This window comes from Procambarus clarkii, chromosome 80 (assembly GCF_040958095.1).
Source record: "Procambarus clarkii isolate CNS0578487 chromosome 80, FALCON_Pclarkii_2.0, whole genome shotgun sequence".
Taxonomy (NCBI): domain Eukaryota; kingdom Metazoa; phylum Arthropoda; class Malacostraca; order Decapoda; family Cambaridae; genus Procambarus; species Procambarus clarkii.
This window is the reverse complement of record NC_091229.1, coordinates 21,396,817-21,411,662: the sequence shown is the minus strand read 5'-3', so window position 1 is coordinate 21,411,662 and position 14,846 is coordinate 21,396,817. Positions and strand designations below refer to the sequence as shown.

Below are 14,846 nucleotides of genomic sequence, written 5' to 3'. Positions count from 1 at the left end.
ATGCACCTTTAGAATATCCTGTAACAATAATAGTGCGATAGTTCCTACTCTTGGAACCTTCTTTTGGTAATTACTTGCCTCATTTTTTGATAGGAAATCTATTAGAGTAATGAAAAGGTTATTGGCTAAATTGTTTATTAAAACAGACTATACATCATATATCACAGATCATCTCACTTTGGAGTTCAGTACAGAACTACTGTAATGCAAAAAGTCAAACCAAGAAAAATAAAATACCTTGCCAGCAGTAGAATGCTCATGAACTTGGGAACAATATATATATTACCTAAATATATATATAACAATTACTTACTAAAACCTCCATTAACACTTTCGTGTTTCATAATGCACGATTTTTGTTTATTACAAATCACCTTTGTACAATTATAACAAAATTACAGTACGCCATTGAATATTGCTGGGCATTTTCTTTTAAGACCATTGAGAAAATCAGACGCCAGGAGGATTCAAACCGGCACACTGGGTACTCTCGAGCACATGCCTGATACGGCGACGTGATAAAAGCAATGCATCCTGGGATTCAAGTGGATCTTTTAAGAGATCCTAAGGCTACTACTGAAGCCCAGTCAGGGTGCATGAAGCAACATGTGATGCTCTGCTCTGAATTCGGTGGAAGTCTCTACCCCTAGAAGATTTGGTTAAATTCCTAAATAAATTCCTGCATGACCATGCTGTGTTCTAAGGAGGAGGGGGGGGGGGTGTATGTGAGACTTCCTCAAGGCTCTCCTGACTTTCTCATTGATCTGTTATGGTAATGTGATTTCTTTGTGAACTACATTTTATAATAGCATTTAAGTCTCAACATACATATTGTATTTACCAGATAGTCATTCATTAAATGGACACTACAACACACTTGCATATGAAAGGTTTATAGAGAGGGAATGGATGCTCAGGATGATGAGGGGGCTGAAGGTGGTGCTGATGCTACGTATTCTGCCATGCATTGGTGTTCAGACATGCAGACATTACAGAACGCTGTTCGGCCATGCACCTCCAGTAGGCAAAACTAAAGAGGCAAACGATTTGGTCCCAGATCTTATTCAAATGTGCCAACATCAAAACAAAATCAAATTTGATTTCTAGCTGAAGAAATTCTAGTACTTTATTACCGCTGATATAGTATAGATTCTGAAACATGGATGTCGGTAAATCTTTCATGTAGCTACACTTGGAAATCTTGCTGCAGTACCGAGTATCAGCATAAAACTGGTATTTATCTTGCAGGGATTTCAAGGTTAGAAAATGTGAAAGATTAATCCCTGCAAATTGCCTTTCAAATACTGTAGCTAGAAATTTTAGTCAAGAAACTGAGGGTGACCGATAAATCTACCCAGAGGTAGATGTACATACTTCTGTGCAGTGGTATGTACATTCCTCTGACCCCTCAGTTTCTCAATTCTGAAATTTCTCTTCTTTACAAATCTCTCTCTCACCATGGTTATCCCTTGAAATTTCATCTGTCCCCTTTCTCAAGCTAATAGAACTTACTCGTCTTCTTCCAATACTATAAACACTGATGTGTCTTCCCTTCATATCTAAACTAAAACAATCTCGCCAATGCCTGTCCTCTTGATATCAAACTCTCCCTTCGGCAAACCAATAGACACTATTAATTTGATTCACACTGCTGTTCCAGCTCCTAAGGCTGCTAGTGTTTATTCTATTGCTGTCTTCAGTTATATTAGTGGGACTAATTCTTTAGATTAGATCTAAATTTGAGGCATACTTCTCTAGAAGTACAGTATACTTCACTGCAACCTTTTAACTATGTAGATCAATTAACTAATAATGTGTTGAATTCCATTACCAATATTCTAGAGCAAAATTATTCACTCCAAGATGAGGCCGAGCCGGAGTCAGAGTCGTTATCAGATCCAGCAACTTCACTGGCATCCATGGGGGGAGCTGGTGCATTTGGATCACTGTAAACAAAAATCAAATGAAATAAACAGCAGCCGTACTTGAGTTAGAAGTGGTAAATCATGTCACGAAGAAGGGGGCATAAGAACAAAAAACATCCTGATCCTAGCAATATCTAGTTCAATAAAGCAATGCTGAGCTATAATTTTCCTGAGAGCGGTGTTAACCAATTTGGATTAACAGATATGACACAAGTAAGGTGAAGGTTTCTGTTACATCAACTTGCCAATACATAACAGAAGTTTCCCCACTGTTACAGTGACAGGAAAAATATTACAGGCTTATTACACACATAGTACTATGTAATTTATTCACAACAGCAAATCATCTATCTATTCAATGGTTGCAGATTGCATTATGAATAATGGTACAAATCTGAACGGGAACTCATTTCTGGGAGATGGGACAGGCATGAACTAGCAGCATCTTTAGCACCAGCAAGATAACTGGAGTCGACACCAATATGGCTGCAAACTAGACAAAATTAGCATATCTTCTAAAGCTGAGAAACAGCCCAAGTTGTATTTCGATCTCCACAATATGTCACAAGGGTTAAAAAAAAAAAGACTAGTCAACTATAAGAACAAACATTGAATCATTAAAGTAAGACTTAAGACATGGCATAAAGCCCTGCAGTAAAAAATACTTGTTAGTGGGGAATGCAATGTATAAAGGTTTGATCTGGAAAAAATAATGTAAAAGCTAACCCATTGATTAACATAGCACATGAATGGTGATATATGTTTTTAAGGAAAAAAACATTTCAAAACCATATAGGTTGGCCCTCACCATACAGGTAAGTGCTTTACAAAATTTAAGAATGAGATTCTCTACGAGGGTAGAAAACTGCGTATCCTTACAGTTGATTACACTGGAGAGTGAGCAGAGCTTTCAATATAGGCAGTGGACAAGTGTGATTGGGGATTTGTAGGGCCCTTGCAAAGTATCAAAGGCAATGACAATTGCCATGGTCTTGTAACAATGGCACACTGGCCTCTGCATGTAAGTTATAAACTCTATTTAGGAATGAACAAAAGTTGAAGTGCAAGACCTTATGAGGGGACAAAGGAAACAAACATACATGGCATCCACAGTCCTGTTTAGACTACTAGAGAGGAATGCGGCCATTCATCTATCCATTCCCAAGATAATGGGTATCGTATATCTATACCATACGACAAGACTTGGTAAGGAAAGGGCCTCAGATCATTTTGGTCATAAGTGATGGACAATGAATGACCAAGACAGGTAAGCATCAAAGATCAACCCTTTAGTTTTGTACAATCCTAATATAATGGTTAACTTCCATTGATGGTCAAGGGGAACAATGGATAATATGCTTCCCAGTAAAAGTCATGGCACAAGGTTTCGTAGAAATGTAGGGAACTTAGGCTTCGAAAGAAAAACAGCAAATCGGTTCAGAGTTCTGAACAAATCCACTAGGGCCGTGATGAGGGTTCGAACCCAAGTCCGAGAGGATCCCAGATGCGCCTTAATCAACTGAGCCACGACACGGTAAAAGAATTGCAACCGGGAGTTCATCTGCACTCACACGGATCCTGCAGTCTCTCTGAGACAAACCAGGGTTTTACACAATTGAACAAATTCACAAGGGCCGTGACGAGGATTCGAACCTACGTCTGATATCATTCCAAACGCTGCCTTAATCGACTGAGCTACGACATGGTAAAAAGAGTTGATGCATTCATTTAATGCATCACGCTATTGTGATTTCTGTGTGTTTTACACAATTCAAATTTGTTCATTTGATGCATCATGCTATTGTGATTTCTATGTGTAATGAAGGGCAAAGAGGTAGAACAGCTTACTGACAGCTCGGGTGCACGGGGAAATTGTATAAATCCCTGGTTTGTGCCTTTGAGAGATTGCAGGATCTGTGTGAGGGCAAATGAACTCCTGGTTGCAATTCTTTTACTGTGTTGTGGCTCAGTCGATTAAATTGCGTCTAGGATCATCTCGGACATAGGTTCGAACCCTCATCACGGCCCTTGTAGATTTGTTCATTTGATGCATCACGCTATTGTGATTTCTGTGTGTAATGCAATTCTGTTACATATATTTCTACATTCTCTCCAGGTTAAAATGGGATGGTCGTAACTAAATTACCTACAGAAAAAGCATTAGGACTGTAAACTTCTAAATCTACCAGGATGTCAATCGTGCTGCATCATTTATGAAAGCCAAATTGAGAGGGGAAAGGGGTAATGATTATTCTAAAAACCTTACAAGTAGCACAGTTAAAGATGCTGAAAGAAGCTTAAAATCAACGAGAGATTGGAAAACAAGATAAAGGGAACAAACTATACCATTTATTCATGAGTACAGCATATGAGTGGCAGTGAAATGGATGCTTGACAGAAAAAAAAAGAAAAAGAATGTCAATGTGGAATGGATTTTCGACAAAGAAAGGAGCATCATAGAAAATTATAAGTGCGGTGGTGCTAGGATGATTATTATTAGATTAACAGTACTCTATATACTGTATATTATAAATTAACATACAATATTTTGCTAATTTTAGAATCACTAGAATTCGTTATTAATATTCTAAAGAAAAATAAATGCTTAAATATTTAAAAAAAAATAGTTTATGTTATTTATGGTAGTTATACAGGTACACCCGTACCAATGAAACTTTAATTTGCTCTAGTAGAGAATTAGAACAGATGAAACCATTCGGTCAGCTGGTTGCAGTACCGAAAACAACTGGCCTCAACCGAGATCACCCGAAATCGCGAGAAGCAGAATGGGAATTTCCTACCAAGTACACCTGAGGGACCTGCCCTCAAACTGCATGAAATGTTGCCCCATGTGACAAAAAAAACTTACAATTTATACATTTTAAATGCAAAAGTCTCAACAAAATTACCAAATGTACAGTATTCTATTTGTTTATATAAGGGGCAAGGAAATTTGCGATGGGAGGTACTGTTAACACAAAAATACCATAAGCACTTAGAGCTTTGCTTATTTCTTAATCTGTTACAGTATATATAAAATCACTACTTGAACACTAGACGCTAGACTAGACACTAGACTATTTGAACACCAGACGCTGCACCAGGATTGACAACCAGGGCGCAATTCCATAGTCTCCCGAGACTGAAGGATGCCTACTACTATTTGAACACTAATAAGTATTTCCTTTGTTCAGTGAAGAGGCTGGCCAGTAGTAGATGTGGTGGCAATGATTGGAGGATTTACCCGAAACGCTTTGCGTATTAGTGGCTTTAGGTATTGAATGTACTAGCTCTATCTATAAATCCAACATTATGTTTGTAACTCATCATCTATGTGTGTACATGTACTCTTATCTGAATAAAAATTTGAATTTATACAGGAACCTAGGATATTTTTACCAAAGATAGCAGGTCATAGCCATCTTCTGAGCATCTGAATTACTAATTCCCAGCTGATTATAAACAACTAATACATTAAAAACCATTATGACACGCAAGGAGTTCCCGAGGCATGTCGTACAGCATATAGAGCAGTACGAAGGGTATGGGTAAAGAGAAATGGTATAAAATATTTCATACATCTAGAAAGGATGGCATGACAGTTGACTTGTAATTAAAATGTACTGTACAAAATGTTAGAAAAAGAATGAAGGATTACTCGTGCCAGTACCAAAATAGCAGTGTTACAATACTGGCCACACCATATTGCTGCTGCTGGAGGATCATTCCCAAGGTAAATAAAAATAAGTGAGCGATCTTAGTTATCCTTTTCACGATAACCCCAAACACAGAAAATGCGAAACTAAAAGATTTAAAAATACTACGAGACTTTACCGATGGTGTAAACAAAGTTCAGTCAACTAATAATAAAAAGCCAAATGAGAATATTTTACTCACTCAAGTAAAGAGGGATCAACACCTTCACTTGACATCTTCATTCGAATAGCTGGTTCAGGCACTCCCATCCTTAGCATTCTGAAATATTGTACGTATCGAGGGTCTTGGCTGACAGGTGTGGCAGTAGATGCTGGAATTATTTCATCCCCCTCATCTTTGTCCTTCACGTCTGCTGCAGCACTGATGGCTGCAGGGGTTTCAATAGATGGTGGTACACCTGGTTCAGCTGCACTCTGGCTTGAAGTGGCATCAGTATTGGCAGTTACAGCACTGTCTGAGGTTGCAGCTGTAGGGGTGCTATCAGGAGCTGGGGCAACCACACTTTCCAGCCCAGGTACTGAATTTAACTGAAAAATATAAAGTTAAATAGAATATGTGGTACTAGATTGACCAAAATGATAGTTACTAAAAATAGAGTAATGTCATTTGAATTTTTTTTACTAAAAAAGGGGGATCAAACAAGATGTTGTTTTACTCCTCTATTATATGCTTACCTCATCTAGCAGCAGGTTAAGCCTGGCCCATTCAGACTGTCTCTGAGAGCGAGAACAAGAACCATGGAAACACACAAGTCAGAAATAAGCCGGTAAGAACCAGCCGCACAAGATAAAATTTGAGTGACCATCTCCAGAAAGAGGAGAGGTGAAACAGGGAGGACAAGAAGGCAAAGGACAAGCAGAATCTAATGACTGGATTATCACAGCCTGCTGACATGAGAGACTGGCAGAGTAGAATGCAGCCACTGCCTTCCGAAACACGGATGCATACAGCTTGGACGAAGCCACTGATGTTTTGAGAGATTTGACTGCTTGTTTACATTGTTGGGGGGAGTCATAACCAGAGTGATTTGTTCATTTCAGGGTTTCACTTATTTTCTTTGCTTTGTTTACCTTGCTGTTTGTATATTTTGGTTCGCCAACCTTTCTGGAGGCCTTTTCTTCGTTACTGTGATCTCGGAGGCCTTTCTCCTTGAATTGAGTGGAGCTTATCAGAAAGCAAGCACCAAAGCCATTTCATTCCATTCACCTTTTTTTTTTTAAATTAATCTCCATCCTTAGCTCAAACTCTTGTTATGACTCTGCCTTGTGGAAGCCACAAAACTATGGTGTTATACAGAAAGTGGAAATGATCTACCCTCCCTCGTTTCTAAGCACAGCCGAGTGTTCAGCAAGCTTGCTGTAATACTACTGTACTATTTTAAACACACTATTCAGAACCAGACAAACTTAAGAATATGCCCCCCAACAGCCAAAGCCACATGGTCAATAAAAGTCATTATAAACACTATAAAGTACAGTAATTGTATTACTTGCCACATCTAAGGTTTATTTCACAATGCCATTTTTTTCCAGTCATATATGTAGTGCCATCAGTTGTAATTTCATTGCAATTAGCAGACTAATCTGTACAGTATCTTCAAATTACACTAATTCAGCATTTGAACTGGTCGGTAGAGCGACAGCCTTGGTACATACTGGGCTGGTGTTTGATTCTCAATGGGTGAAGTGGTTGGGTACTGTTTCTTCACCCTGTTCTCATATTCCATCTTTCAAGTGCAATAGTAGTATTAGTAGGCATCCATCAGTGTCAGGAGACTATGGAGTTGCGCTCCGGTGTCAGCCTGGTCTGGAGTGGCCTCACCAGGGCACAAAACCAGGGTAGGTTGATTCGGGGAAGAAGCTGTTACCCAGGCAGCAGGTCCCCCCTCTCCACGGTGCTGAAAGTCTCCAATGGAAAGGCATACGCCAATACGATTGGTTCCAGCACTGTCGCAGGAACTGTGAGTTCCGGGGATGACCTCGAAGTTGGTGAAAAAGGGCACAGGGACTCGGACCCAGAGACCGCCGTTGTTGGGGCCGGAGAAAAACCGTCCCATCAAGGGCAAGAACGACTCCAGCCTCCTGAAGCAAGAGCCTGGACCGCACGAGCCCCAGGAGGTGGATGTCCCGGTCCCGCACCTACGGGTTCCAGACAAAGATCGTCACATCGTTCTTCTTGAGTCTTGTGCTCCTTCAGCCTTCTTCACGAATCTGGCTGGAGAATTTTTTCTCTTCGTTTTGTTTCTTGTTTTCCTCATCCACCGCTGATTTATAGACGAGATTTCCTGACGACTCTGTTCCGATCATGAATATTTTTTTAAATAGACTTCTTGTGTTATGATGAAGGATGAGTAGAGATGGCACTCTTGTCCGTAGAGCTGGAGTACGAGACATGTTCGAGCAAGGGGAAACATTTATGTCAAACTCTGTATTCATTGCTGAACTCGATCTCGATGGCTTGACAGTTCTTCAGGTAATGAGTGTAGGGTGTATATCCAGGATGCACCCCTTGGATAGCCCTATATTCAGGGATTCCTTGTCCTCTTATTGTGGTCAATATCATCATGGATGAAATTTTATTTTTGTTTCATACAGAATGCCAAAGCCTTGGTTCCCTTAACACTTTTGTTCGGGAGGGACCAATGTGATGTCCGAAATTAACTCTGCGGATGTTCGGGAGGGACGTAGCCGACTCCCAAATTTAATAAATTTGTTAAAATTACATTTTTTATCCAATCATTTCTGGACACGTTTTAAATTTTGTGCCAATGCCTTCCCATTATCTGTTAAGGGCCATGTGGCAGTGAGTTTTTTTAAACTGAAGCAGCAGGTAAGGATGAGATTGAAAGTGAGGGGAGTGATGATTTTGATGCTCGTACCGCCACAGGCTCACGTGGCCGTACCGCATCAAGGAAATGGCAACGTTTGGTCAAGCCTGGTCAGACAACACTCCACCATTTGTAGAAAGTTTTACTGCAACACCAGGCTTGACTGTACCATTACTATTCACTCCTCTTGGATTTTTACAGTCATTTATTACACGAGATTTGTTGCCATATTTTGTATATGAAACAAACTTGTATGCATCACAAAGCAACTGCAATGCTTCTAGCACCCCAAGCAATAAGTGGGATGAATTGAGTGTAAAAGAGCTTGCCAGATATTTGGGACTGACAATGTTAATGGGCATTATTAAGTTGCCAGCGATGAAAATGTACTGGCAAACAGGTAAAATGTGGCATGTACTATACGCCCCAAGAGGGGCGCCTGACAGGTGGGTGGACAGCGCTTCAGATTCGTAATCCTGAGGTTCCGGGTTCGATCCCCGGTGGAGGTGGAGACAAATGGGCAAAATGTTTCTTTCACCCTGATGCTCATGTTACCTAGCAGTAAATAGGTACCTGGGAGTTTAGACAGCTGCTACGGGCTGCTTCCTGGGGGTGGAGGCCTGGTCGAGGACTGGACTGCGGGGACACTAATGCCCCGAAATCATCTCAAGATAACCTCAAAATAACCATGTGTGTTATGGTTTAATTAAACTTTTTAAGAATTGACATCTAATTTAGTCATAAAAACTACAGCTCTGTTACCAAAATGTGTAAAGCAACAGGGGAATTTAATTCTTGTTAGCCATGACATTCCTTTTACAGTCTGTAATCTTCAACCAGAACTGACTGCTGCAGCAGGTATAATTCACCTTGATGAATTTATAACAGTATGCTTTATTTAAATCCTAGTGCATCAATACATGTTGATAAATTAAATGATCTAATTTTAGAGCTCCCATAGCCATTTATGCTTGTGGGTGATTTTAATGCCAGACTTTTTCATTGGAATGATGTGAAATCTAATTTGACGGTGGAACGTCATTCTTGATTTTATATTAATAGCAGTGCCTTCCAGGGGTTAATGTGGTTCCACGTTTTTAATGATTTTCGTAGATAGGTGCAACATTACAAACAATTGTAAGGGACCTTATGAAAACCATTTAGCACATTTAAAACAAAATTATATGGTTCATATTAATTTTGAGATTCTCTGGTTCTCTTTCACTAATATGGGGTCCTTTTTTCTTTGAAAATGAGATTTCAAGACTAGGGCATATAAAAATGCTAGACATAGTTAAATCACTTTAAAGATAGGTTCATTGGGGAGTTAACCTTCATATGACTGGTTTAAATTAAAGTTTCACTCAGTGAAATCAACCCTTTGAGCATCAGAAATATTAGGGAATGAATAGTAAACACTCTTAATATGGCTCCAATCACAGTTTGATGTTTTTTTGTAGATGGATTCAACATTACATGAAACAGTTGGAGCCTTGGGAAAGATATTGAAAATATTTAAAACCAAATTCTATGGTTTGTTTTTATTCCGAGTTGGCAAGGTTTTCGTTAATACATATATGGCCTTGCTACTTTTTGAAAATGAGTTTTGAGGCTGGGGATGTGAGAAATAAGCTAGATGTAGTTAAATATTTCTGCAGATATGTCCATTTAGGAGTTGTCTATTATATAATAGGTTGAAATTAAAATTTTGCCAAGTGAAATCAGCCCATAGGGCATGGGAAATTCATCTTGCAGGCATCTCTGGTCTCTGGTTGCAACGTATCCCTCACTGCAATGAATTAGGGTTTGTCCCATATAGTTAGTCGAATCGAGGATGTACTACTTTAATTCTGCCCGGGGGTTGAACCCAGATCCCTGGGTTGTGAGCAGTAGACCACTGAATGGGAACAAATGGTGGGGAACACGAACCTGCCATTCATGTTAAGTTGTATATACGTATATATACAACTTGCATAGTATGCTGGATGCAGATAGCCAGCATACAATTCCATACAGAGAAATACAAGAAGATATGTAAAACAAAATTTTACCTTGGCTTCAAGAATAGCTAGTGTGTGATCAGCTCGGCGAAGTTTAGTATCGAGGTTTACAAGTCGTTCCTCACAGACTGCTGAAAACTGGTTAAGAAAAGCCACTGTATGGAGCGCCCAATGGTTAATGAAGGCCAGAGTTCTTTTCTGATTGACTGCCTCCACCTGAGAAAGATAAAATATGATCACAACTAAATTACAAATGATTGTACAACATAGATTTTATATATATTTTGCACTTGATGCTTTCTTTTGTAATTCTAAGGAAGGTTTAGGCAGATAAAATTTAGGGCAAGAAGGAATTAAAAAATCTTGAATACTATTTTTACCTATAAAATTTGGTTTATAATTTATTCTTGGTAGTTTTAATCACAAGACAAAAATGTACAGAATTATACAGAACAAATAATATAAAAATTACTGTACTGTACTAATAAACATAGAAGTACAGTAGCACCTTGTTCAAACAGACCACAACGAACCACAACCAATGGTGGGCTAAAAAAATTGGCCAACAGCCACTCCTGACGAACCAGAATATGACGTCTACTGCTCCACGCTGTTTTGGTAGATTGGCATGACTTGGGCCCCCTAGACTATCAATACAGTATTTAGTATATTTTGAAAGTTTTTAGTATTCTTCAGCCCTATATCAAAATACTAGTACAAAAAAAATGCTATTTCAAAGTACTTCACTACTGTAATATTTAATACAAATTTTTTAAGTTCATTTGACCTGCTTTCGACTTGGCTGTAGGTGGGGTGCGCCGCGGTTTTGGACATTATATGTATATACTCTTGCAGGGAATTTTATTGCAAACACATTGATGCCAAAATGAAAGACCTAGGACGAGAATTGGTGATCAAAGTAAAAAAGAGTATACACATTTTATTGCTCTTGTACGCTCACGGGTGATAACAAACGGCCAATTTCTCGGTTTGGTGTGGGTGGTATGCCGGGCTTTTGGACTTTATATGCATATACTCCTGTAGGGAATTGTATTACAACAACATTGATACCAAAATGAAAGACCTAGGACGAGAATTGAGGTGACAAAATTGAAAAAGAGTACACACTTTTCAGTATTACCTCGCGCTCAAGTGGAATGCCCGGTCCCATATTGGGGTGGTCTGGTGCTCGCTCGCCCAAAGCATGAAAGTGTTAAAGATCCTGTTTACAACCTTAATGAAACCAAAATTAGAATATGCAGCAGTTGCATGGTGCCCATATCTCGAGAAACACATCAATAACTGGAAAAGGTGCAAAGAAATTCTACAAAATGGCTTCCGGAACTGAAAAACAAGAGCTATGAGGAGAGGCTAGCGGCATTAAATGTCAAAACTAGAAGAGGAAAAAAAAGCTGATATGATCACTACATACAAAATAGTAACAGGAATTGATGAAATTGACAGAGGAATTCTTGAAACCAGCAGCCTCAAGAACAAGTCATAGATTCAAGTTAAGGAAACAAAAGGTGCCAAAAAATAGAAAGTTCTCTTTTGCAAACAGTGTTAGAGGTTTGGAACAAGTGAGGTGATTGACAAAACCATTAATAGTTTCAGAGTATTAAATAACAAAGAGTACTCGGAAGATGGGACACCACGAGTGCAGCTCTCATCCTGAAACCACACTTACGTAATTACAAGACTATTCACCAACAGATTTTAAAACCTACCCAACTTTACCCTATATAACCTAGCACTGCCAAACATTATTTTATATATATATATATATATATATATATATATATATATATATATATATATATATATATATATATATATATATATATATATATATATATATATATATATATATATATATATATATTAGTAGGCATTCTTCAGTCACAGGAGTGTGTGGTGTTGCGGTCAGGAGTGGCCTCACTAGGGCGCACAGCCAGGGTAGGTTGATATGGAGGAGAAGCTGTTACCCAGGCAGCAGGTCTCCCCTCTCCACGGTGCCGAAAGTCCCCAATAGAAAGAGCAAACGCCAACACGAGTGGTTCCAGCGCCGTCGCAGGAACTGTGAGTTCCGAGGTTGACCCCGAAGTTGGTGAAAAAGGGCACAGGGACCTCCAAACCCGGAGACCGCCGTCGTCAGGGCCGGAGAAGAACCACCCCAACAAGGGCAAGAACTGACCCCAGTCTCCTAAAGCAGAGCCTGGGCCGCACGAGCTCCAGGAGGTGGACATCCCAGTCCCGCACCTACGGGTTCCAGACAGAGACTGTCACAGCCCCCTTTCACCCGAGGCTGACTTCCTTCAAGACCAAGCAGAAGGAAGACTGATAATTATTAAATATATATATATTTAATATCTATATAATATATATATATATATATAATATCTATATAATATATATATATATATATATATCTATATAATATATATATATATATATATAATATCTATATAATATATATATATATAATATCTATATAATATATATAATATATATTATATATAATATATATATATTATATATATATATATATATATATATATATATATATATCATATATATATATATATATATATATATATATATATTATATATATATACACATATACATATATGGCTTTAAAGATAATAAAAACATTCGTCAAGACACCCAAGTATGATTTGATAATACCCATATTTCAGTTACAGTCAAATCATATGCAGGATTTTGACAAAGCTTGTTTTCTACTTGCAAAAATACTGTACATTGCTAGCCTTGGGTTTAGTTAGGCTTGGGTTAAGCAGGTTTAAATATCCATTAGCGAAGTCTTGGGTACGAAGCGACTTTTTATCAGGCTCAAACACACTACACGTATTTATTTATATACAAGAAGGTACAGTAGGTTTGTGAGACCACATAACATTGGTGTTCTTACATTCTTGCAAAGCCACTAACACACATAGCATTTCGGGCAGTACATATACATTACATATAGGATTATTTTTGACAAGTAAGCAACTGCAGTGAGTGCCTCACAGCAGTGCCAGAGACCCTCATAGCAGTGCCAAAGACCCTCGCAGCAGTGCCAGAGACCCTCACAGCAGTGCCAGAGACCCTCACAGCAGTGCCAGAGACCCTCACAGCAGTGCCAGAGACCCTCATAGCAGTGCCAGAGGCCCCTTACAGCAGTGCCAGAGGCCCCTCACAGCAGTGCCAGAGGCCCCTCACAGCAGTGCCAGAGACCCTCACAGCAGTGCCAGAGACCCTCACAGCAGTGCCAGACCCTCACAGCAGTGCCAGAGGCCCTCACAGCAGTGCCAGAGACCCTCACAGCAGTGCCAGAGACCCTCATAGCAGTGCCAGACTCTCACAGCAGTGCCAGAGACCCTCATAGCAGTACCAGACCCTCACAGCAGTGCCAGAGACCCTCATAGCAGTACCAGACCCTCACAGCAGTGCTAGAGACCCTCATAGCAGTGCCAGACCCTCACAGCAGTACCAGAGACCCTCATAGCAGTGCCAGACCCTCACAGCAGTGCCAGAGGCCCTCACAAACCTTAGTTAAGTCCACATTGGGAGCGACCACAGACGCTCTCTCCATGACGTGGGACTCAAGACGAGGACTCTGGAGGGCGTCTTCCTCCGCCCCTGTGTTTGTTTACACCTCTCACCTCGGGTTCAAATGAGCACTCATACTCTTGTACCCTTCATTATATAAAAATAAAAGCATTTGGAAGATTGGAGATCTATACAAAAAAACATATATAAATTGGTATAAGATTGGATATACTTCTCTATTTTTTATATAAGGGGCATGACGAAAGGAGTATTTAGTTAACTAATTTAGTTAACTAAATTAGTTAATTTAGTTAACTAAGTTAAAATAACCATCATGAAGCAGTTTTGGTGTTGGGATTAAGGTCTATTAACCGTACTAGGGTTTTACCTGATTTACATCTGTTATTAAGCACACCACAATAGCTTCCTGGACCAATCAACAAACATACCTTTGTCCTGAACATAGTCTGCAGGCTTTTCAATACAGAGTCCTGTGGCGCAGTGGGCTAAGTCATTGACTCGCAACCAAGAATTGTGTCTATTTATCCACCAAGGATTTATCGACCTCGATAAAAGCCTAACGTGTATGAATACACTCTGGCTTCCTGTCCCCCCGACACAGTGAATTATGAATTATAATCTTGAGCAAGTAAATATCATTCATAAAAGTGTAATTAGACGTGAATTCTTAAATAATTTTCAAGAACGTAGAATCATGCATTCTTCAGTATGCAACCCCCACAACAGCTGCCTAATTCCCTGATATACCTATTCACTCTAAGGTGAACAAAGCCATTAGGTGCAGGGAAATGTGCCCTTTCATT

General features: G+C 39.4%; 1 protein-coding gene across 1 annotated transcript; it reads right to left on the bottom strand.

Annotated features, from left to right (window-relative positions):
- Positions 1–118: 118 nt before the first annotated feature.
- On the bottom strand, positions 119–14,154 carry CCDC53 (Coiled-coil domain containing 53). The gene is made up of 4 exons (XM_045727619.2): positions 14,021–14,154; positions 10,521–10,685; positions 5,823–6,169; positions 119–1,946 (listed from the first exon to the last, which is right to left on the bottom strand). Exons 1-4 carry the CDS (start codon positions 14,063–14,065, stop codon positions 1,850–1,852), a joined length of 654 nt encoding a protein of 217 aa, XP_045583575.2. The 5' UTR covers positions 14,066–14,154; the 3' UTR covers positions 119–1,849.
- Positions 14,155–14,846: the final 692 nt, after the last annotated feature.

What these genes read in the sequence shown, in the direction of transcription:
- CCDC53 (XM_045727619.2), bottom strand. Translation starts at nt 14,065, where the DNA reads ATGGAGAGAGCGTCTGTGGTCGCTCCCAATGTGGACTTAACTAAG. An exon ending in CCAATGTGGACTTAACTAAG is followed by an intron (nt 10,686 to 14,020) that starts GTTTGTGAGGGC and finishes TATCTTTCTCAG; the next exon opens with GTGGAGGCAGTCAATCAGAA. An exon ending in GTTGATCCCTCTTTACTTGA is followed by an intron (nt 1,947 to 5,822) that starts GTGAGTAAAATA and finishes TTTTGTTTACAG; the next exon opens with TGATCCAAATGCACCAGCTC.